At 43.5% G+C, this 24,578-nt stretch overlaps 1 protein-coding gene across 1 annotated transcript in view; it reads left to right on the forward strand.

The window, feature by feature from the left end:
- The first annotated feature begins 2,149 nt into the window (after nucleotides 1–2,149).
- Nucleotides 2,150–24,578, forward strand: part of LOC121549424 (piezo-type mechanosensitive ion channel component 2-like) — a 77,598-nt gene continuing 55,169 nt past the window's right edge. The window contains exons 1-2 of the mRNA XM_041861234.2: nucleotides 2,150–2,300; nucleotides 18,354–18,479. Coding sequence (XP_041717168.2) covers nucleotides 2,150–2,300; nucleotides 18,354–18,479 — 277 coding nt within the window. The remainder of the gene's footprint in view (nucleotides 2,301–18,353; nucleotides 18,480–24,578) is intronic.

Here is a 24,578-nt window from a genome sequence, read left to right on the forward strand (position 1 = left end):
TTGTTCCACTTAGGAAAAGCAAACGATGCTGTTTTAACGACAAACAAAGGGATGAAGCAGAACAGAGAAAAGAGATGAGTAGAACTACATTTTGAAACCTTAAAACTGTGAAATATGACCTGAACAAATGCCACTGTGCTGTATTAAGGGAAATACATAGAGGAAAAAAGTGTGTGTCCATTGTTGTGCATATAAATATCATTCTAATTTTGGATCTATGCTTTGTGTGTAGTTCTGGGTTGGTGAGTGAGCGATGGAGTCTTTATTTTACCATTAAGCAGGCCACCAACCTCTGTTGCATGCAATAATTCATAGAGCTCCTTAGAAAATGACTCAAGTCCATCATTGTTCAGAGGAGTGGTCCACTTTGTTTGAAAGCCTGAAGAAATATGCTGCAAACATATTTCATTTTGGCTGAATGATCTCACGCGAGTGCGCCGACGTACTCACAGGCCTATTTAACACATGTGCCATACATGACAATTTTTCATAAACTTTGCGCCGGCTGAAGATTGAGCTGCATGTATGTTTCCCCAGGTAGACTAATGGATGACTTGTAATTGACTTAAATGGCATCAGCCACGGTTTATCTTAATGCGATCTGGATGTTCTTGGCACGGGTAGCCGTAGTAGATGTCGTTTTGCTCAGTTTTGGCACAGTTCCGACAGAGATCTGGCAAGTTTTCTCCAGTGCCAAACGCCTGTTGTCAAACACTGTTGGAATATTGAGTGCAGTGCAGGCATCTATCAAACACTGTGTGTCAAAAACGTTGACGTTTATACATAGCCGCGGGTAATAGGGTTGCTGAGGGTGCTGCAGCTCCCCCTGAAAAATATGATTTTTCTTTTTTATATTAATATAAAATAAAATAAAAGTAATGCACTGGGCCTTTACAACTCCTGTATTAGTGAACCGATATAGCCGTCGCAGCACCCCCACCCCCAAACATCTTCCAGCGGCTATGGCTTTATAGAGCTATCCCTTCCCTCCACACCCATCGACACTGTTCACACCACTCTCCAAAGCTGCCATCATAACTGTTAGAGACACTTTGTCCCTTTCATTTTAAATGTTGGTGCTGTTGTTCTATTTTATTTTGGTTCCTTCTAATTAAGGCTACTAACTTCTGTGTTATGTCACAGATGGGTTCTGATTTATCCACTGTGTTATGTCACAGATGGGTTCTGATTTATCCACTGTGTTATGTCACAGATGGGTTCTGATTTATCCACTGTGTTATGTCACAGATGGGTTCTGATTTATCCACGGTGTTATGTCACAGATGGGTTCTGATTTATCCATGCTGTTATGTCACAGATGGGTTCTGATTTATCCACTGTGTTATGTCACAGATGGGTTCTGATTTATCCACTGTGTTATGTCACAGATGGGTTCTGATTTATCCATGCTGTTATGTCACAGATGGGTTCTGATTTATCCACTGTGTTATGTCACAGATGGGTTCTGATTTATCCACTGTGTTATGTCACAGATGGGTTCTGATTTATCCATGCTGTTATGTCACAGATGGGTTCTGATTTATCCACTGTGTTATGTCACAGATGGGTTCTGATTTATCCACGGTGTTATGTCACAGATGGGTTCTGATTTATCCATGCTGTTATGTCACAGATGGGTTCTGATTTATCCACTGCGTTATGTCACAGATGGGTTCTGATTTATCCACTGTGTTATGTCACAGATGGGTTCTGATTTATCTATGCTGTTATGTCACAGATGGGTTCTGATTTATCCACTGTGTTATGTCACAGATGGGTTCTGATTTATCCACAGTGTTATGTCACAGATGGGTTCTGATTTATCCATGCTGTTATGTCACAGATGGGTTCTGATTTATCCATGCTGCTATGTCACAGATGGGTTCTGATTTATCCATGCTGTTATGTCACAGATGGGTTCTGATTTATCCCTGGTGTTATGTCACAGATGGGTTCTGATTTATCCATGGTGTTATGTCACAGATGGGTTCTGATTTATCCATGCTGTTATGTCACAGATGGGTTCTGATTCATCCATGGTGTTATGTCACAAATGGGTTCTGATTTATCCATGCTGTTATGTCACAGATGGGTTCTGATTTATCCATGCTGTTATGTCACAGAAGGGGTCTGATTTATCCATGGTGTTATGTCACAGAAGGGTTCTGATCTGATGTGTTACTTACTGCCTTGTTGTTTTGCAGCCTGTCTGTTCCGGTACAATGGGTTCTCCTTCGTCTACCTCATCTACCTCCTGCTCATCCCACTGTTCCCAGAACCCACCAAAACAACAATGCAAGGTAAGAAACTGTTCCTCCATGATGTATTCCAGTGGACTTATTTAGTCAGTGTTGCTTCTTACAGTAGATGTGTTTTTACTGTCCAGCTCTCTTCCACCTTATCAGTGTAGAGACCAAATACAGTACATTTACATTTTACATTTACGTCATTTAGCAGACGCTCTTATCCAGAGCGACTTACAAATAGGTGCATTCACCCTATAGCCAGTGGGATAACCACTTTACAATATGTTTATTTTATTTTTTATTTTTTATTTTTTAGGGGGGTAGAAGGATTACTTTATCCTATCCCAGGTATTCCTTAAAGAGGTGGGGTTTCAAATGTCTCCGGAAGGTGGTGAGTGACTCCGCTGTCCTGGCGTCGTGAGGGAGCTTGTTCCACCATTGGGGTGCCAGAGCAGCGAACAGTTTTGACTGGGCTGAGCGGGAACTATGCTTCCGCAGAGGAAGGGGAGCCAGCAGGCCAGAGGTGGATGAACGCAATGCCCTCGTTTGGGTGTAGGGACTGATCAGAGCCTGAAGGTACAGAGGTGCCGATCCCCTCACAGCTCCATAGGCAAGCACCATGGTTTTGTAACAGATGCGAGCTTCAACTGGAAGCCAGTGGAGTGTGCGGAGGAGCGGGGTGACGTGAGAGAACTTGGGAAGGTTGAACACCAGACGGGCTGCGGCATTCTGGATGAGTTGTAGGGGTTTAATGGCACAGGCAGGGAGCCCAGCCAACAGCGAGTTGCAGTAATCCAGACGGGAGATGACAAGTGCCTGGATTAGGACCTGTGCCGCTTCCTGTGTAAGGCAGGGTCGTACTCTCCGAATGTTGTAGAGCATGAACCTGCAGGATCGGGTCACCGCCTTGATGTTAGCGGAGAATGACAGGGTGTTGTCCAGGGTCACGCCAAGGCTCTTCGCACTCTGGGAGGAGGACACAACGGAGTTGTCAACCGTGATGGCGAGATCATGGAACGGGCAGTCCTTCCCCGGGAGGAAGAGCAGCTCCGTCTTGCCAAGGTTCAGCTTGAGGTGGTGATCCGTCATCCATACTGATATGTCTGCCAGACATGCAGAGATGCGATTCGCCACCTGGTTATCAGAAGGGGGAAAGTAGAAGATTAGTTGTGTATCGTCAGCGTAGCAATGATAGGAGAGGCCATGTGAGGATATGACAGAGCCAAGTGACTTGGTGTATAGGGAGAATAGGAGAGGGCCTAGAACTGAGCCCTGGGGGACACCAGTGGTGAGAGCACGTGGTGCGGAGACAGCTTCTCGCCATGCCACTTGGTAGGAGCGACCGGTCAGGTAGGACGCAATCCAGGAGTGAGCCGCGCCGGAGATGCCCAGCTCGGAGAGGGTGGAGAGGGAGGATCTGATGGTTCACAGTATCAAAGGCAGCAGACAGGTCTAGAAGGACAAGAGCAGAGGAGAGAGAGTTAGCTTTAGCAGTGCGGAGAGCCTCCGTGACACAGAGAAGAGCAGTCTCAGTTGAATGACCAGTCCTGAAACCTGACTGGTTTGGATCAAGAAGGTCATTCTGAGAGAGATAGCAAGAGAGTTGGCTAAAGACGGCACGCTCAATAGTTTTGGAAAGAAAAGAAAGAAGGGATACTGGTCTGTAGTTGTTGACATCAGTGGGATCGAGTGTTGGTTTTTTGAGAAGGGGTGCAACTCTCGCTCTCTTGAAGACGGAAGGGACATAGCCAGCGGTCAAGGATGAGTTGATCAGCGAGGTGAGGTAGGGGAGAAGGTCACCGGAGATGGTCTGGAGAAGAGAGGAGGGGATGGGGTCAAGCGGGCAGGTTGTTGGGCGGCCTGCAGTCACAAATCGCAAGATTTTATCTGGAGAGAGAGGGGAGAAAGAAGTCAAAGCATAGGGTAGGGCAGTGTGAGCAGGACCAGCAGTGTTATTAGACTTAACAAACGAGGATCGGATGTTGTCAACCTTCTTTTCAAAGTGGTTGACGAAGTCATCCACAGAGAGAGAGGGGGGGGAGGATTCAGCAGGGAGGAGAATGTGGCAAAGAGCTTCCTAGGGTTAGAGGCAGATGCTTGGAATTTAGAGTGGTAGAAAGTGGCCTTAGCAGCAGAAACAGATGAAGAAAATGTAGAGAGGAGGGAGTGAAAAGATGCCAGGTCGGCAGGGAGTTTAGTTTTCTTCCATTTCCGCTCCGCTGCCCGGAGCTCTGTTCTGTGAGCTCGCAATGAGTCATCAAGCCACGGAGCTGGAGGGAGGACCGAGCCGGCCGGGAGGATAGGGGACACAGAGAGTCAAAGGATGCAGAAAGGGAGGAGAGGAGGGTTGAGGAGGCAGAATCAGGAGATTGAAGGGAGAAGGATTGAGCAGAGGGAAGAGATGATAGGATGGAAGAGGAGAGAGTAGTGGGAGAGAGAGAGCGAAGGTTGCGGCGGCGCATTACCATCTGTGTAGGGGCAGAGTGAGTAGTGTTGGAGGAGAGCGAGAGAGAAAAGGATACAAAGTAGTGGTCGGAGACATGGAGGGGAGTTGCAGTGAGATTAGTAGAAGAGCAACATCTAGTAAAGATGAGGTCAAGCGTATTGCCTGCCTTGTGAGTAGGGGGGACGGTGAGAGGGTGAGGTCAAAAGAGGAGAGGAGTGGAAAGAAGGAGGCAGAGAGAAATGAGTCAAATGTAGACGTAGGGAGGTTGAAATCCCCCAAAACTGTGAGGGGTGAGCCATCCTCAGGAAAGGAACTTATCAAGGCGTCAAGCTCATTGATGAACTCTCCAAGGGAACCTGGAGGGCGATAGATGACAAGGATATTAAGCTTAAATGGGCTAGTGACTGTGACAGCATGGAATTCAAATGAGGAGATAGACAGATGGGTTAGGGGAAAAATTGAGAATGTCCACTTGGGAGAGATGATGATTCCTGTGCCACCACCCCTCTGACCAGATGCTCTCGGGGTATGCGAGAACACATGGTCAGACGAGGAGAGAGCAGTAGGAGTAGCAGTGTTTTCAGTGGTAATCCATGTTTCCGTCAGCGCCAGGAAGTCGAGGGACTGGAGGGTAGCATAGGCTGGGATGAAGTCAGCCTTGTTGGCAGCAGAACGGCAGTTCCAGAGGCTGCCTGAGACCTGGAACTCCAGGTGTGGGGGTGCGTGCAGGGACCACCAGGTTAGAGAGGCAGCAGCCACGCGGTGTGAGGCGTTTGTGTAGCCTGTGCGGAGAGGAGAGAACAGGGATAGGCAGAGGCATAGTTGACAGGCTGTAGCAAATGGCTACAATAATGCAGAGGAGATCGGAATGAAATGAACTAAACATCTGGGAAAGGAGAGAGTAGGGCCTCCCTCACCAAAACTTCCACCTCAGAAACTATAATTGTTTCACTGAACCACTCGAATAAAAACTCTCCCAACTTCCACTTTAGAAATTAGAATTGTTGTGAACTACAGCTGTTCAATGTTTCAAGGAATAGACTCAACTTACTTTATTCAGCTAGCTAACTATGACGCCATAGCTAACTAGCATGCTAGCATCCAATAACACACAGTTTAGCACCAATACTTGGTTACAACAAACTACCAATAGTGTGTTAACACACTAAACAGATCATTCGTGTCCGTGTCTAGTTCCTTTCATAACGCAGCAATAATTAAACGTTGGCTAGCTAGCACAAATATATTGTATTTAGCTGCTACAGTACAGGTAGCTGGTCGTGTTGGCTAGCTAGCAATGGCTGCTGTGTTGACTTTGTTTGAAAAACGGCGGCGCTGCGAACAAATGTAGCTGGCTAAAAGGATATTGTATCTAGTTGCTACCGTTGCTAATAGCTACTCGCCAGCTAGTCCAGGAGGTGAGTTAGCTAGCTAGCTAGCTTCGTGCTACACCCGGCACCGCTGAATACAATGCTAACCTACAATAACTACCCACAACAGCCCACGATGCCTACCTACAATACCTAACTACAATCTAAATACATAGTTTAAGCCTTACTCGACAAAGCCCAAGCTATGTATAAAGCCAAACTTACCCGACGCCAGCTGTCTGGGTGGCAGACAAGACGACATTGGTCTTCTGCAATCAGTAGCTGTAATTAAGTACAGTAGCTACTAACTACCTAACGTTAATGCCTCAGATAATGAGGTTAGAAAAACAGCTGAATGGTAGGTAGCTAGCTGGCTTAATTACAGGTACTCTTAAGCGTGAAATAACATTGGAAACAACTATCCACAGTTGCTAAAAGTTACCAGTAGCTACCCGCTAGCTAGCTAGCTTTATTGGTCCAGGTAGTGGGTTAGCTAGCCTCGTGCTTCACCGGGCTCCGCCGTATACAATACTTACCTACAATAATTACCTACAATAACCTACAATAACTACCTAAATAAACTACCTACAATACCTAACTACAACTACCTACCTACAATCTAAATACATGGTTTAAGCTTTACTCAACACCATATAAGAAGCCAAGCTTACCTCCTGCTAGAGAAAACACAACCTCTCCCGACCACTCCCGACCCTTTAACAGTCAAAAGTTTGTAGCAGTAGCAGTCAAAAGTTTGGACACACTTACTCATTCAAGGGTTTTTCTTTATTTTTACTATTTTCTACATTGCAGAATAATAGTGAAGACATCAAAAATAAGAAATAACACATATGGAATCATTTAGTAACCAAAAAATTGTTAAACAAATCAAAATATGTTTTAGATTTTAGATTCTTCAAGTGCTATGATGAAACTTTTGACTGGTACTGTATGTTTTGGTATGAGGATGTGGAGGTAACAGTTGTCTGTCTGAGAGTCAACTGACACATACAACACTTTTAGAGACACTTAACTGGTAATTCCTTGAGCAAACAAGCCATTTTAAAGAGCTAGAGGTTAAACGGTTACATTGTCAGGGTTTATGGACGGCCTCGGCCTAAACCCAGCATTTACAGCATTCAGTGACAGAATGATTTCAGAATCCTTGGCCTCATCTGTGTCAGAGGAGACAGGGACGAGAAATGATGGGGCTGTGGTTTGACACTGCAACACACACACACACACACACACACAAGCTGTTACTCTCGTGTCATTGGACATTGAAAGAAAACCATATCTGTCCTTAAAATATACAGTCGTGGTCAAAGGTTTTGAGAATGACACAAGTATTGGTCTTCACAAAGTTCGCTGCTTCAGTGTTATGAGATATTTTTGTCAGATGTTACTATGGTATACTGAAGTATAATTACAAGCATTCCATAAGTGTCAAAGGCTTTTATTGACAATTACATGAAGTTTATGCAAAGAGTCAATATTTGCAGTGTTAACCCTTATTTTTCAAGACCTCTGCAATCCGCCCTGGCATGCTGTCAATTAACTTCTGGGCCCATTCTTGCATAATCAATGCTTGGAGTTTGTCAGAATTTGTGAGGTTTTGTTTGTCCACCCGTGAGCCACTTACATTTACATTTTAGTCATTTAGCAGACGCTCTTATCCAGAGCGACTTACAGTTAGTGAGTGCATACATTATTTTTATTTTATTTTTCATACTGGCCCCCCGTGGGAATCAAACCCACAACCCTGGCGTTGCAAACGCCATGCTCTACCAACTGAGCTACATCCCTGCCGGCCATTCCCTCCCCTACCCTGGACGACGATGGGCCAATTGTGCGCCGCCCCATGGGTCTCCCGGTCGCGGCCTTATGGCAAGGTGCTCCATCATGCTGGAAAAGGCATTGGTCGTCACCAAACTGTTCTTGGATGGTTGGGAGAAGTTGCTCTCGGAGGATGTGTTGGTACCATTCTTTATTCATGTCTGTGTTAGGCAAAACTGTGAGTGAGCCCACTCCCTTGGCTGAGAAGCAACCCCACACATGAATGGTCTCAGGATGCTTTACTGTTGGCATGACACAGGACTGATGGTAGCGCTCACCTTGTCTTCTTTGGACAAGGTGTTTTCCGGATGCCCCAAACAATCGGAAAGGGGTTTCATCAGAGAAAAGGACTTTACTCCAGTCCTCAGCAGTCCAATCCCTGTACCTTTTGCAGAATATCAGTCTGTCCCTGATGTTTTTTCTGGTTTTCTGGAGAGAAGTGGCTTCCTTGCTGCCCTTCTTGACACCAGGCCATCCTCCAAAAGTATTCGCCTCACTGTGGGGTGCAGATGCACTCACACCTGCCTGCTGCCATTCCTGAGCAAGGTCTGCACTGGAGGTGCCCTTATCCCGCAGCTGAATCAACTTTAGGAGATGGTCCTGGCGCTTGCTGGACTTTCTTGGGCACCCTGACGCCTTCTTCACAACAATTGAGCCTCTCTCCTTGAAGTCCTTGATGATCCGATAAATGGTTGATTTAGGTGCAATCTTACTAGCAGCAATATCCTTGCCTGTGAATCCCTTTTTGTGCAAAGCAATGATGACGACACGCGTGTCCTTGCAGGTAACCATGGTTAACAGAGGAAGAACAATGATTTCAAGCACCACCCTCCTTTTAAAGCTTCCAGTCTGTTATTCTAACTCAATCAGCATGACAGAGTGATCTCCAGTCTTGTCCTCGTCAACACTTTCACCTGTGTTAACGAGAGAATCACTGACACGATGGCAGCTGGTCCTTTTGTGGCAGGGCTGAAATGCAGTGGAAATGTTTTTTTGGGATTAAGTTCATTCAAGAGGGACTTTGCAATTAATTGCAATTCATCTGATCACTCTTCATGACATTCTGGAGTATATGCAAATTGCCATCATCAAAACTGAGGCAGCAGACTTTGAAAATTAGTATTTGTGTCATTCTCAAAACTTTTGAACACGACTGTAGAGGAAACATTTTCCTGTACGGTTTTCCTTCATGTGCACCTCAATCTTTAACGTCTCAGTTTGAACATGGCTTTCATTGTTCGCTGTAAGCCTGCAGTTAAATATAAGACACAACTCCTCTTATCACTACCCTCCCAAAATGTGTGACAGGCAGGGATAACACCACTCAGGAAAAGGGAGGGAGGGAGGACAGAGTGAGATGAAAGAATGCAGCCTCTGCCTGTCTGCACAGAGATGCACATGCACTCCTCCTCCACTCTCCCCCTTGAGTGTCAGCAGGCCACAAGTTCAACTCTCACTCACTCTCTCACTCCCTCATTAGCCTGAGAAAGTGCATCCTAAAATCCCATACATAAACCCAATCCTCTGGCTACTATCAGTGCCTGTGGTCACTCTCAAAGCTGGAGCACACTTCGCATCAGTACACCCTACATCGAACTGGTTCCCATGTGTTTCTATAAGGGGGTGAGTGTATAATGAGGTATTAGCAGTGTTGTGTATGAATATACTCCCCTAATGTGAATTGTATAAACACCCCTTCTTATCCTGTCTCCCCATTGGCCAGACTTATTTCAGTGTTGAATAACCCAGCTGTTATGTGGTGAGAAATACTATTTTAGTCACTCCATCTGGTATTCTATAGGTCTGCCTTAAAGGGGCAATCAGCAGTTGCTACATCATTTTATTTTTTTACTTATAAATTAATGATATGTACCCACTGATTCTTGAAGAATATAACTTATACATGCCTCATGAGCTTAGTTCAACTGTCGTATCCAATCAGAACCCAAAATATAAACTTGTTTTACTCCAATGTTTGTCAACAAAGTAAATATTGAAAAAACACTATATAGCCTCAAAACATGGTTGAAACTATCATTTTTATGTAATGCATCCATAGCTCTGTCTATGGATTTGAGAGTGATTACATTTCTCCAGCCATTTATTTTTACTGAAACAGGGGCGGGGAATATTCCAGACGTGTCAGAGCATGCAACACGTGCTTGTCAGTCATGTGTCTCTTGTTTCAGGAGATTATCTTGCCTTGGGGGGGGGGACAGAGACAAAAAACTGTGATAGAACAAGATCATATGCTGGCGATGGACAATGAAGAGGTGATGGAGGTCAGGGTTCAAAAGTAAATACTTATCTCGTCCTCTAGCAGCTGGATGCGGATTGGTGGAGCGATTGAGACATCTTTCCAATCCTTTTTCTTCTCCTCCAGCTGTTTCCTTCCATCACGACTCCAGCGTTAGGCTTCAGTCCCATCTCCACTCCCTGGAAAACATGGACATCAATTAGCTATTTTCCTCAAGTCCTTTATAAACCGGAATGTTCTCACATTTTACACAGCTTTTCTAATAAAGCTCGAGTGACTGTCCATACGTCATCCACATCTGTTGAGGCGAAGCTTCTAACTATAGCTAATGTTTAGTAAGACTCAAAAGGGCTCGATCCAATCCCGCATTCACGCATATGATGTTATTCCCACAGTCAAATCCAAACTGCGAGGAAGACAGTAAACATCATTATTGCAGGGTCAATTGAATTCCAGCCTTAAGGATATTGGGACACGCAAACAGTAAGTCCAACTTTTACTGTGGTATAACGGTGGTTTAACGGTGGTATAACCGTTCACCTTACCGATCACTGCACCTGTACACAGCCCATCTGAAATTAGCCCACCCAACTACCTCATCCCCATATTGTTATTTATTTTGCTCATTTGCACCCCAGGATCTCTATTTGCACATCATCTCTTCCAGTGTTAATACTAAATTGTAATTGTTTTGCACTATGGCCTATTTATTGCCTTACCTCCATAACTTGTTACATTTGCACACACTGTATATATATTTTCTGTTGTATTTTTGACTTTATGTTTTGTTTTACCCCATATGTAACTCTGTGTTGTTGTTTTTTTATCGCACTGCTTTGCTTTATCTTGGCCAGGTCGTAGTTGTAAATGAGAACTTGTTCTCAACTGGCTTACCTGGTTAAATAAAGGTGAAATAATTTTTTTTTTTTTAATAACGGTGGTGTAACGGTGGTATAACTGTGGTATAATGGGGGTATAACGGTGGTATAACGGTGGTATAACTGTGGTATAATGGGGGTATAACGGTGGTATAACGGTGGTATAACGGTGGTATAACTGTTTGGAGAAGTCAGTCAGTCGGAGTGTCATGGCCTGATGCACTATCAACCAAGCAAAACCTTGATGTAAACAACCCAGACCTCGCCAATTGACACAAAAGCAGTTTCCCCTGATGACTCGGGTTCTATAAGTACCCTCCGAGGAATCTCTGTAATACAATACGACACAACAATCCCAGCGAACTCCAGTACCCCACTAACCCGAGCCATCCAGTAGGACGGTAATACAAACAGACGTAATCTGTCCTTGGAGAGGGGGATGCAGGAGACAAGAGGGCTTCCTGAGGAAACAGAGCTCAATGGAGAGGTCGTCACCAGGGGACTCCAGGCCCACGCCTCCCTAAACCCCTTCGTCCAAACCCCTCTGTCTCTTTTCCCCAGGAAGCCGATGAGTCACCAGCACCGTTCACACAATGAGCTGCCTGCCATCCCACTCCCTCTCCCTGTCTCAATGCAACCCGTCAACCGTGGCCCTCTGGGGCCCTGTTAAGGCAAACCAACAGTGAGGCTTTGATTCATTGGGTATTTTTGTCATGTGGATTGTCTTTGAACTTTTATTGATGTTACGTAAAGTTTAAAGGCCCAGTGCAGTCCAAAACTTGATTTTCCTGTGTTTTATATATATCTCCACACTATGAGGTTGTGAAATTGTGAAAATTATGATAATTCCCTTTTAGTGTAAGAGCTGTTTGAAAAGAACGCCTGAAATTTCAGCCTGTTGCCGTGGGATGGAGTTTTGGTCAGTTAATATACCAATAAGAAAGAGAATTCCAAACCTCTCTGCCAACAACAGCTAGTTTTCAGTTTTCCCCTCCCCACTCAGACCACTCCCAGACAGTCCTAGCAAAATTCTTGCTTGAGAAATTGCACTTTGGTAAGAAGCTATTTTTGTTTCTTTTTGACCATTTTAATTGAAAACAATCACAGTAAGGTACTTAATTGTTACCCAGAAATGATTTGATATTGAGATATTAAAAAACGGCTGCATTGGACCTTTAAACTTTTGGACCGGTTGTTTGGAATAGAAATTGGATCAGATGCTTGTTCAGCACTGAATTGAATAATAATAGTGCAAAATGTTAAGGGAGGCTGAAGAACGCAAGTGTCTGCATCACTGTCTGCTGACCAGTCAACTAGCTCTTTCTGTTGAGGTTGCATTCCAAGTATAATACTGTATGCTGGCTTGGGCCGGCTCCTTGAACACTTCTTTGTTCATTGACAATATTCTTTGGCAGCCACTGAGGTCATGTCCCACACACACACACACACACACAGACATACGAGCGCACGCACACACATGCACACACACGAGCACGCGCACAAGCATGCACACACACACACACGCCTCTGAGTCACATCATAAAGTCTAATTAGAGACTGGTTCAGAGTTTGTTTCCTTGATGGATTAAACCTTTGTTAGCTATGTTGTTAGCTGTGTTGTTAGCTGTGTTGTTAGCTGTGTTGTTAGCTATGTTGTTAGCTGTGTTGTTAGCTTTGTTGTTAGCTGTGTTGTTAGCTATGTTGTTAGCTATGTTGTTAGCTGTGTTGTTAGCTGTGTTGTTAGCTGTGTTGTTAGCTATGTTGTTAGCTGTGTTGTTAGCTATGTTGTTAGCTGTGTTGTTAGCTATGTTGTTAGCTGTGTTGTTAGCTATGTTGTTAGCTATGTTGTTAGCTGTGTTGTTGGCTGTGTTTGTAGCTATGTTGTTTGCTATGTTGTTTTCTATGTTGTTAGCTGTGTTGTTAGCTGTGTTGTTAGCTGTGTTTTTAGCTATGTTGTTAGCTGTAGCATTTGCTACATTTGCTATAGCTAACTATTATGATACATTTGCTGCCAAATGAATCAAAAACAGTCAAATGAAGTGACGCGCTGAATACTGAGCCCGCCTTGTTTTTCTATTTGTTTTGTATGTAATCTATTGATATTTTTCTTTGTCATTACCACTCATATTAGAATTCTAGATTATTACTAGGACTACCCCAGGAAGCTGTGACTACAGTCTAGTCATTTAGCAGATGCTCTTATCCAGAGCGACTTACAGTTAGTGAGTGCATACATTTTCATACTGGCCACCCCGTGGGAAACAAACCCACAACCCTGGCATTGCAAGCGCCATGCTCTACCAACTGAGCTACAGGGGACACAGAAAGAATGCCCTTTTTATTTACACAAAACCCGGGTTGGGTTCTTTGTTTTTATTTACTTTCAAGATGGCCGCCATAAAAAATTTATCGAAATGGTATATTTCTGGGGCATGAATGCAACTTTCTACCTTTACTGTTTTATATGTATTTATAAGAAGCAGGAATTTGAGTCTAAAGACCCAGCTAGTTACCATACATGGCACTACTTTACATGCTCTTCTTTCCTCAGCGGTCTAGGCCTAGTAGTATCACTACACTATCACCTAAACGCACAATTATCCCTAATATGCATTTTTCTTTACGCCACAGTCTAATATGTCTTGGGACTTGCACACAAGGAATTCTCTCCAGGCTGGTTTAGACCTGTATTCATTCCTAGAGTAGCTTAAAGGGGATGTGGCAGGTGAAGGTAACTGTGGCATGATAGCACAATTTAGATTTCTTGCTAGGCTATAATTAAAGGGTAAGTGCTTTCCACTAGATTACACCAGATGAAACAGACCAAACATTGAGCGGGTATGTAACATAGTATTAACACAAAGCTCAATTTAGCCTTGGAAAAGTAAAGGGATAAACAGGTGGTCAGTCTGCTGGGGTATATTTGACAGTATTTATTTACAGTATCCTGATTCAACAAGTTAGGATTACAATATTTTAATGTTATAGTTTTCAACAACAAAATGTCAACAACTTAGATTTTGAGTCAACTTGCATTTTGAGTCATTTTGAGTCATCTTACATTTAGAATAATTTTGAGTAACCAAAATGAACCTTAAAACATTGGGCCATATTTAACCAGAGCCAGTAATTTGTTTGGTTGAATAGGGCTTTTACATCCTTTATTAATAGGCTCTGGCAATAGATGTAGTAAAATCATCCAAACGAGTAGTCCACTAGTTGTACTGCTATTGACAATGGCTCCCATGACAAAGCTAATCAATACCAATCAACTATGTCAACTGAAATAGCGCTGTTTCAATGGACAAAACCAGTGGTTCCCAAACTGTGGGGGCGCGAGGGGTTAGCAGGGGGTGGGGGTGGGTGGGGGGGGGGGTCAGTCTGCTGGGGTATATTCAATAGGAGGCGCTATGAATTTCGGCCCGGCTCTGTCATATGTGATAGTTGGCCTCTAAACGAGTTTGGGAACCAATGGACCACACTACTACACTTACCTACATTGTTTCCATTCATTCTTCCCTTGGTCTGACACTATGGACTCACAAATCAGCTGTTCTCTCCCTATAAGAACAGCAGTAAAGGGTCATAGATTAGAGTCCATTTGTAATAATGTGATTTACTCCCTATCACTGATTTGTGACGGCCCATAAAGACCTCTACTTTCAGGCAACAGGGTTGGCAAGGAGCAGCTTTCAAAACAATTAGAAGTTATGATGGGCCAACGGAAGCCAAGTTGCAACTCGAGCATCGTTGGCCCCACGCAAGGCGGGACCCGACCTAGGGGCCCTTTTCAATGAGCTAAGCAGCTTTCTCCCACGGCTTGGCAGCCCGCGCCTCTCCCAGGGACAATCTTTAAATGCGATTAAGTTGCTGAAATTTCAGAATTCAGATAACAGTGGTGGGAATTAGAAACATGTGGGGCTCGCGCCGAACACACACCATCCCCTCACCAGTCCCCTTTCACTGGCGCCCTGAGATCCAGATTCGTACCTTCGCTGTTGCATTCCGTTAATCTCAACATTAATTCAAACACAGTGGTGAATGGAAGAGAGGTGTAAATGGAGAGAGAGCAAGAGAGAAAGAGAGAGAGAGAGAGAGAGAGAGAGGGAGAGAGAGAGAGAGGGAGAGAGAGAGAGAGAGAGGGGGAGAGAGGGAGAGAGAGAGGGAGAGAGAGAGAGAGAGAGAGAGAGAGAGAGAGAGAGAGAGAGAGAGAGAGAGAGAGAGAGAGAGAGAGAGAGAGAGAGAGAGAGAGAGAGAGAGAGAGAGAGAGAGAGAGAGAAAGAAATAGGGCTACATCGCAATTATTTTTTGCTGTTGTTGGAATATGCCAAGGCAACCTCTTTTGGACTTATTCTGTAAATCTTACACACACACACACACACACACACACACACACACACACACACACACACACACACACACACACACACACACACACACACACACACACACACACACACCACACACATACACATACACACATACACACATAGACACACAGACACACAACACATCTGGTCCATATTTGAGTTTCCTGTGTGAGTATCGCCTTTCTACAGTCTATGGGATATTCTCAGTGGTGTTTTGGAGACTTTCCTGGTACTTCTAATGGCTTCAATACATGGTACAATGATCCCACTGGGCACACACTGGTTGAATCAACGTTGTTTCCACGTGGAACCAACATGGAATAGATGTTGAATTGACGTCTGTGTCCAGTGGGATGTCTATCAGAAGCCATTGTGAACATTCATGCTGAATCAATATGCGATTGAATATGACAACTCAGTCAGAAGTTGTAATTAATGGTTAGGGATAAAACATCTCTCTGACATAATTACCTGAAAGAAAAACAAAGGGGGATACCTAGTCAGTTGTACAACTGAATGCATTCAACTGAAATGTGTCTTCCGAATTTAACCCAACCCCTAAACACTGAGTATACAAAACATTAAGAACACTTTCCAACTCAATATTAGGAAGGTGTTCCTAATGTTTGGTATACTCATTGTATATGCTACACTCCTAGAAAAAAGGGTAGGAGAACCCTTTTTGGTTCCAGGTTAAACCCTTTTTGGTTCCAGGTAGAAAACTCAGTGGAAAGGGTTCTACATGGAACCCAAAACGATTCTACTTGGAACCAAAAGGGTTCTACCTGGAACCAACAGGGGTTCTTCAAAGCATTCTCCTATGGGGACAGCCAAATAACCCTTTTAGGTTCTAGATAGCACCTTGTTTTCTAACAGTGTACATGAATAGGCTCGTTGATGTCTTTTCCACAACAGCACCTCATTGTAAAGGGCACACCATGCTGGCACTGCGGCTCTCCAACAACACTTCCATACCTCTAGAAAGACGATTTGAAAGATTAGAACCAGTAGGTGTTTATGAAGTAACGTGTCCGCTGTTTGATGTGTAGGGCTTTTATGAAATGTGTGTAATGGCACCGTCTCTCTTTCTCACACATACAGCCTGTTATGGAAGAGAACCACAATGGATGGGGATTGCCTTTGGCTACAGTGTATGTAGTGGAGTGTGAAAGTTACCCTGCAGCCATGTTGGGTTGGAATAATACATCTCAAATGTCTAATCAAAAACAAACTACAATTGGATGCTCAAGACCATTCACTGAATACCCCTTTATTGGCGTGCCATTATGGCAAGTGCAATGTTAATACACCACAGATTTGACATTTGACTTTAATTGTAGCCCCAGCATTTTACAGGAAGTTCAATCCATTGTTAGACGTCAATAGGCGTACAACTGAAGTTTGGCTCTAAGTTGATCAAACAGCAGGCACTGCGATATGTGAGCGTCAATATTCGATTCATAACATAATGTAACATAGTTAAATGTGGAAGTCACACTCTCTACATGACAGAGATACCTGAGTGTCCCTACTAGGACAGTGTCCATATCAGGATAGCATCACATTTATATGGAAGTTGCGTCACAAGGCGTCGGTGTCAGAAGTGGATCATTAATCCTTATAGAGAAATGGAAGTGGCGCTACGGGAGTTTACAGGAGTGTTCCCCTGCTCAGTGTCAGGCTCCTGACAGCTGTACAGTTAGTGGCTGACACACGCCTAGGGAGCTCTCAGCTCTCTCTCACACGCTTTGAGCTAGTGTCAGCATCTCACTGCCTGTCTGGGTTTGAGCTAAATGGAAGTTGCCAATTTGTCAGCTTAATTTGATACCTTGCTTAGAGTTATGCAGCCATAGTTAGGGATATTACATGTACTTGTTTGTTTTGATGAAACCCTGCCAACGTCTTGTTTGGATCCGCCATGAACGGAGTGGGCTTTTCTGCTTCCTGGTTAGATGCTGTACTAATCAACTGAACCAGCTGAAGCATTTCAATTCAGTGGTTTGTTCTTGGTCACTTTCTCACTGCTTTACCATACTTTTGCCCTACAGGACATCTAGACCTATGCTCTGCATCCTCCCCTAATCACTCCTATCAACATCTCTAAGCAACCCGTCCAATCAGCCGTCAAACCAGACAGCCGGCCAATCATCGCTAAGTGTTGAGCTCTGTTTTATCCATCACATTTGACTTTAGAGGTCACCGTGTGTTTAGGTTGGTCCACACATGACGGATGGCCACCGGGCTGCCAAAAATATCACTGGGATATTACTGGCCCTGGGCAGCAGGGAAACCTGTAATACAGTACTGTACTTAGGAGTAATGGAGGTGGATTACTGCAGGCCTATTAGGATGGGACCAGACAGGTTAAGCTACGTGAACTGGCAACCCTGTAACTGGGCCGTGGGGTCTCCACTCTGTCAATGACGGCAGGTAGCTTAGTGGTTAAGAGCGTAGTGCCAGTAACCGAAAGGTCGCTGGTTCTAATCCCCGAGCCAACTAGGTGAAAAATCTGTCGATGTGCCCTTGAGCAAGGCACTTAACCCTAGTCGCTCTGGATAAGAGCGTCTGCTAAATGTCTTAAATGTAAAATGTAATGACGGGTTTGTAATGTTACCCTACAGTTGGTGGAGCATTGGGCTATGAATAGTTCGTTGTGAGAGTTTATAGCTCTGTCATGTATCGAATATGATTTGGTTAAATGCATTTTGTTTTAAAGTATGGCCTAACTAATGACGTGAAACCAGTTATGAAGTTATTGTTGAAATACAAATGTTAACTTTTGTCTCATAGTCTTATTTCTTTAATCACCAGGAAAACCAGAACACAACTAGGAAGTAGTTACCACTACTACTATTTTACTTGACAGACCCTCTGATGTTGTGTAAGCTATTCAAGTATGCACTGGACCTCAGTATCTGAGAAACCTTAGATGATAATTTCTCTCTTTCAGGTCACACAGGGTGCCTGCTTAAGTCCCTGTGCTTCACCGGTATGGCTTTCCTGCTTCTGCACATCATCTACCAGGTTACCATCATCAGTCTGCTAGCAGGTGATAAAATAGAACCCAACTTCAACTGTGAGTACCAATCTTCTCTGCTATACTCCCACTACAGTGTGATGTCATGTCTACCTCACTTACAGACACAAACAATATCCAGCAACTTTGCACAGCCATTGAAGAGGAGTGGGACAACATTCCTCAGGCCACAATCAATAGCCTGATCAACTCTATGCGAAGGAGATGTGTCACGCTGCATTCAACAGATGTATATCTGTCTTCCCAGTCATGTGAAATCCATAGAATAGGGCCTAATGAATTTGTTTAAATTTACTGATTTCTTTATATGAACTGTAACTCTGTAAAATCTTTGAAATTGTTGCATGTTGAATTTATATTTTGGTTCAGTGTACACACACTTTCACACACACACACACACACACACACACAATGGATTGACATGTAGATGAAGTATACTGTATGGCCCACATTGATATACAGTACTTGGAATAGAGCAGTACCTCTCTAAAAGAGGGATGAAGTCTGTAGAGTGAGCAGCCACCCCAGTGAGTGGGACCTGGGCCGGCTGGGGCTCCAGGGTGGGGGTGAGCGGAGGTTACAGCCCAGTCCACGCCTGGATCAGGTTTCCCATTGGCCCGACACCAGGGTGTTCAGACCAGAACCTGAAACCCGGTCCAACACAGGCCCCACTGTTGCTGCTGCTGCAAACCACTGGCCCAAATCTCTCAGAGTAGCAATATAAGCCACAACATCTGCAGTCAAGATGGGGATAAGCATAATGAAAATAAAAAACTCCCTCACTCCCATGCTGCCCTGACAGAAGTGCATTCAAACCCCCACCGAAAATTCAGAGCGAAGGTGGTCTGTCTCACGTGTAGAGTATAATCATAAAATGTTTTAAATGATGGCCGGGGTCTTCAAGTTGCATGAAGAACCCTTGAAATGCCAGTGTCAGCATGCACAGTGTTATGTCAGAAGACTGAACGAAAACAATCGATCAAAGAACTTCAGCGATTCACCAAGTTTTGTGTATGATGTGTAAATGGTTTTTTGGTGAAAGGTTGGAATTATGTATCAACTGTAAACCTCAGTCTAGACAGGACAATACTGTTCTCTTGTAAACGGCTGAGTTAACATACTTTTTTTCTCTCAAATACCCCGGGACAATTCCAAAATACTGATGAAAATACGCTGCCAAACATAATACAGTGTAAAGTTACGGCGATGCAGGAGTCAGTTGTAGTCAGAATGCAATGAACAGATAATATAAGCAGAAATAATGGTGGACACTATAGACGGTGCTCTTGGGTAAATAATAGTGGACACTATAGACGGTGCTCTTGGGTAAATAATAGTGGACACTATAGACGGTGCTCTTGGGTAAATAATAGTGGACACTATAGACGGTGTTCTTGGGTAAATAATAGTGGACACTATAGACGGTGTTCTTGGGTAAATAATAGTGGACACTATAGACGGTGCTCTTGGGTAAATAATAGTGGACACTATAGACGGTGTTCTTGGGTAAATAATAGTGGACACTATAGACGGTGCTCTTGGCTAAATAATAGTGGACACTATAGACGGTGCTCTTGGCTAAATAATAGTGGACACTATAGACGGTGTTCTTGGGTAAATAATAGTGGACACTATAGACGGTGTTCTTGGGTAAATAATAGTGGACACTATAGACGGTGTTCTTGGGTAAATAATAGTGGACACTATAGACGGTGTTCTTGGGTAAATAATAGTGGACACTATAGACGGTGCTCTTGGCTAAATAATAGTGGACACTATAGACGGTGCTCTTGGCTAAATAATAGTGGACACTATAGACGGTGCTCTTGGGTAAATAATAGTGGACACTATAGACGGTGTTCTTGGGTAAATAATAGTGGACACTATAGACGGTGTTCTTGGGTAAATAATAGTGGACACTATAGACGGTGCTCTTGGCTAAATAATAGTGGACACTATAGACGGTGTTCTTGGGTAAATAATAGTGGACACTATAGACGGTGCTCTTGGGTAAATAATAGTGGACACTATAGACGGTGTTCTTGGGTAAATAATAGTGGACACTATAGACGGTGCTCTTGGGTAAATAATAGTGGACACAATAGATGGTGCTCTTGGCTAAATAATAGTGGACACTATAGCTACAATCCATGGCTAGCCAGCTTGACATACTAGAAAGTAATATAAACAAGTTGAGAAAAAGTAACTACAAGAAACGTCGTTTATTATCTTCTGAATCAATTTGTTTCTCCTGTCTTCAATGTAGAAGTTCTATTATGTGATCTCCCAAAAGTTCATTAAGTGAATCAGGTCATCTCCATGGTAACCAGAGACTGCCTTACATGTCTTCAAACTATCGTAAAACTACAGATAGAACAATGACATTATGCCCTTACCTAAGGAAATGTTTGAGTGGCTCTATGTAACGCCCTTAAACAATTCCCTTAGGTAAGGGACAATTATTCCTTAAGGGAAAACCTTAAGGGAAACACTTGTTTTATGCAACCGGGCCCTGGCCCTTCCATCCCTTATGTAGTGGCCCTTCCCTTCCATCCCTTATGTACTGGCCCTTCCATCCCTTATGTACCTTCCCTTCCATCCCTTATATACTGGCCCTTCCATCCCTTATGTACTGGCCCTTCCATCCCTTATATACTGGCCCTTCCATCCCTTATGTACTGGCCCTTCCATCCCTTTTATACTGGCCCTTCCATCCCTTATATACTGGCCCTTCCATCCCTTATATACTGGCCCTTCCATCCCTTATGTACTGGCCCTTCCATCCCTTATGTACTGGCCCTTCCATCCCTTATATACTGGCCCTTCCATCCCTTATATACTGGCCCTTCCATCCCTTATGTACTGGCCCTTCCATCCCTTATGTACTGGCCCTTCCATCCCTTTTATACTGGCCCTTCCATCCCTTATGTACTGGCCCTTCCATCCCTTATGTACTGGCCCTTCCATCCCTTATATACTGGCCCTTCCATCCCTTATGTACTGGCCCTTCCATCCCTTATGTACTGGCCCTTCCATCCCTTTTATACTGGCCCTTCCATCCCTTATGTACTGGCCCTTCCATCCCTTATATACTGGCCCTTCCATCCCTTATGTACTGGCCCTTCCATCCCTTATATACTGGCCCTTCCATCCCTTATGTACTGGCCCTTCCATCCCTTATGTACTGGCCCTTCCATCCCTTATGTACTAGCCCTTCCATCCCATCCCTTATGTACTGGCCCTTCCATCCCTTATGTACTGGCCCTTCCATCCCTTATGTACTAGCCCTTCCATCCCATCCCTTATGTACTGGCCCTTCCATCCCTTATGTACTGGCCCTTCCATCCCATCGCTTATGTACTGGCCCTTCCATCCCCAACTAGTTCTCAAAGTCTCACGTCAGAATTAGACGCTCATCCATGTTTCTTTGATGGACATTTTTAAGTTTGTGCTATTCTAATAACCAATTTCTGTGTTCATGCAAGTGACAGATTGAATGAATCCTCACTATCAGTACCTGCAATTTGGCAGAAGAAGCCTTGTGAGGTATTGGTCTGTCACATGCATGACCCAGTATTGGTCGGTCACATGTTAATGATGAATTAATTATGAATGATGGATAAGCTAAATCATGCAAATATAACTTGTCTGTATATAAGAGAACTAACGGGACTGCCCCGGTGGAGCTTCTGATCGACGTGTACTTATCCATTGAAATATGGATAATAAGCTGATTGAAATTTGGATAATAAGATTAATATTAATTAATATTAATTACTGAGTGAATGAGAGCTGTCAGGGGACTAGCTCTAGTGTGAAAGAGGATTCCATTCCTGAGAGCGTGAAAGAATGGATACCCCAAACAGTTCTGTGAACTGAGTTTTTCGATCTGTAACGTTATCTATGTGTGGATGTCTGTAGGCATTTATGATCTATAACGTTATAAAATGATTTGGTATGGAGATATGAAAGGAGAAAGTACTATTCCTGAATATGCTGTTAAATAGAACACAGAAATTGGTTATTAAAAAAGCACAAACTTAAAAATGTCCATCACATTCCATCCTCTTATCACTTTTGTGATAATAATCATTACATTTTAATGTATTTTTATTTAAGCTTCTATATCAAAATATTCTATACTGCTATTAAAGTAAGGGAAATCAACACAGAAAGAAACCAGACACTTCATCATTTCAAACCCTTCATTCTGGGTTGTACAATCCAATTAGTACGGTAATACTATCATCATAATAAAGGGTATACTTCTATTAATGGGAGTGAATTTATCAAAAATACACACACATACACAGCATGCTGATAATAAACAATAATTCATTTAAGATTGACTTTGAGTGTCCCTGTGTAAGAATTTCCACAACATTTCTTAAACATAAAATTTTGAGTGTTTAAGGTTAACTCAGAATTTTTAAGGTTAGGGTTAAATTTAGGCATTAACTCAGAGATCTTAAGGTTAGGCATTAACTCAGAATGGTTAAGGTAAAGGTTAAGGTTTGGGATAGGCTTGAACAAAAATCTCAAAAACAACTTTCTATCACCAGATTTGAACTTGCAACCTTAGTAATCAGAGGCAGATGCTTACATCCATCCACCATCCCCGTCAACTATGCCTTAGCAAAACCAAAACCAAATTGAAGGTAATAACGCTCACTGTTGCCCCTAGTGGCCAGTTTCCACATCAAATACTGACTTGTATCACGGGTGACCTGGCTGTCCATCCCTTATGTACTGTTCCTTCCAACACGAAACATGACTGAATCCCTATATGATTGGATGATTTGGATTCCAGCTGGATTCATGTCAGCTTACATTTCTCTTATTCTTTTAGTTAGAGCTAATGTACATGACCACATTGGTCCTTCGTGACAGGGCGGGTGTTCTACTGTGGTTGGCGTTGTAAGATGGACACCAGGGAAGTGAATGCAAGTCTCTACGCCCCCAGACGTGGCGGCTGTCTCCCAGGGTCCTCGGCATGGCTCTCAAAGGTCAAAGTTTGGGGCCCAGGGGAACCAATGGGAACCCCAGCAGAGCACGGTGCGCCGGTGGTAGGCCCAGGCACATGTCAGACAGATGTGGGAGGTTGTTTGTGTGCGGTGTGTCACTCCTCCACAGTAGCTGGTTGGCCTCGATTTCTTAACCAGAATCATTATGATTGACATGGTCTCTAATTGGTAGCTACATTTGACCATTGTGTGACCAGAGCACACTTACTATTAACTCAGCTCTGCTTCTAAAGTTAGACATGTTGACGTTTTTGAGTTATGGTACTGGTAAATTGACTTTATATTAAGTTACAGGCGTTCGTTATTGTTTTTGCTCTCACTAGTGACAGTTCTGTTCCATTTCAGGGAAATTCGGCACTTGGCTTGCAGTGCATTTTCAGGGAGGACGTTCAGCATGAAATAGCCTACAACAGACTGTAGCACTGTGGTAATAAAGTAGTGTCCGTAAAGAACACTGTGTTCAAACAAGCTAGGGACAGCAACTGTGACCTGAATTGGAACGTCTGTTCTAGTAATAGCCTCATTCTAATTCTATGCAGCACTCTTAGAACAAAGGGTTCCAAAACGGTTAATCGGCTGTCCCCATAGGAAAACCCTTTTGGGTTCCACGTAGAACCCTCTACATGGACCACAAAATAGTTCTACCTGGAACCAAAAGGGATTTACCTGGAACCAAAAAGGGTTCTTCAAAGGGTTCTCCTATGGGGACAGCTGAAGAATCCTTTTAGGTTCTAAATAGCACCAATGTTATTTTTTATTCTGTTTTTAATTCTGTGGTACAAACAGTATAACAACTGAAACAAAGAGATGTTATAGAGAACATTGCCAATGTCTATTTTCTACTGTATCTAGATAGTGAGGGGAACCAGTGATGTTATATTCAAATGAAATCAAATGTTATTTGCCACATGCGCCGATAACAACAGGTGTAGACATTACCGTGAAATGCTTACTTACAGCCCTTAACCAACAATGCATTTATTTTTTAATAAAAAAGTAAAATAAAACAACAATAACAAAAAAGCGTTGAGAAAAAAAGAGCAGAAGTAAAATAAAATAACAGTAGGGAGGCTATATACAGGGGGGTACCGGTGCAGAGTCAATGTGCGGGGGC

This window comes from Coregonus clupeaformis, chromosome 34, assembly GCF_020615455.1.
Source record: "Coregonus clupeaformis isolate EN_2021a chromosome 34, ASM2061545v1, whole genome shotgun sequence".
NCBI lineage: Eukaryota > Metazoa > Chordata > Actinopteri > Salmoniformes > Salmonidae > Coregonus > Coregonus clupeaformis.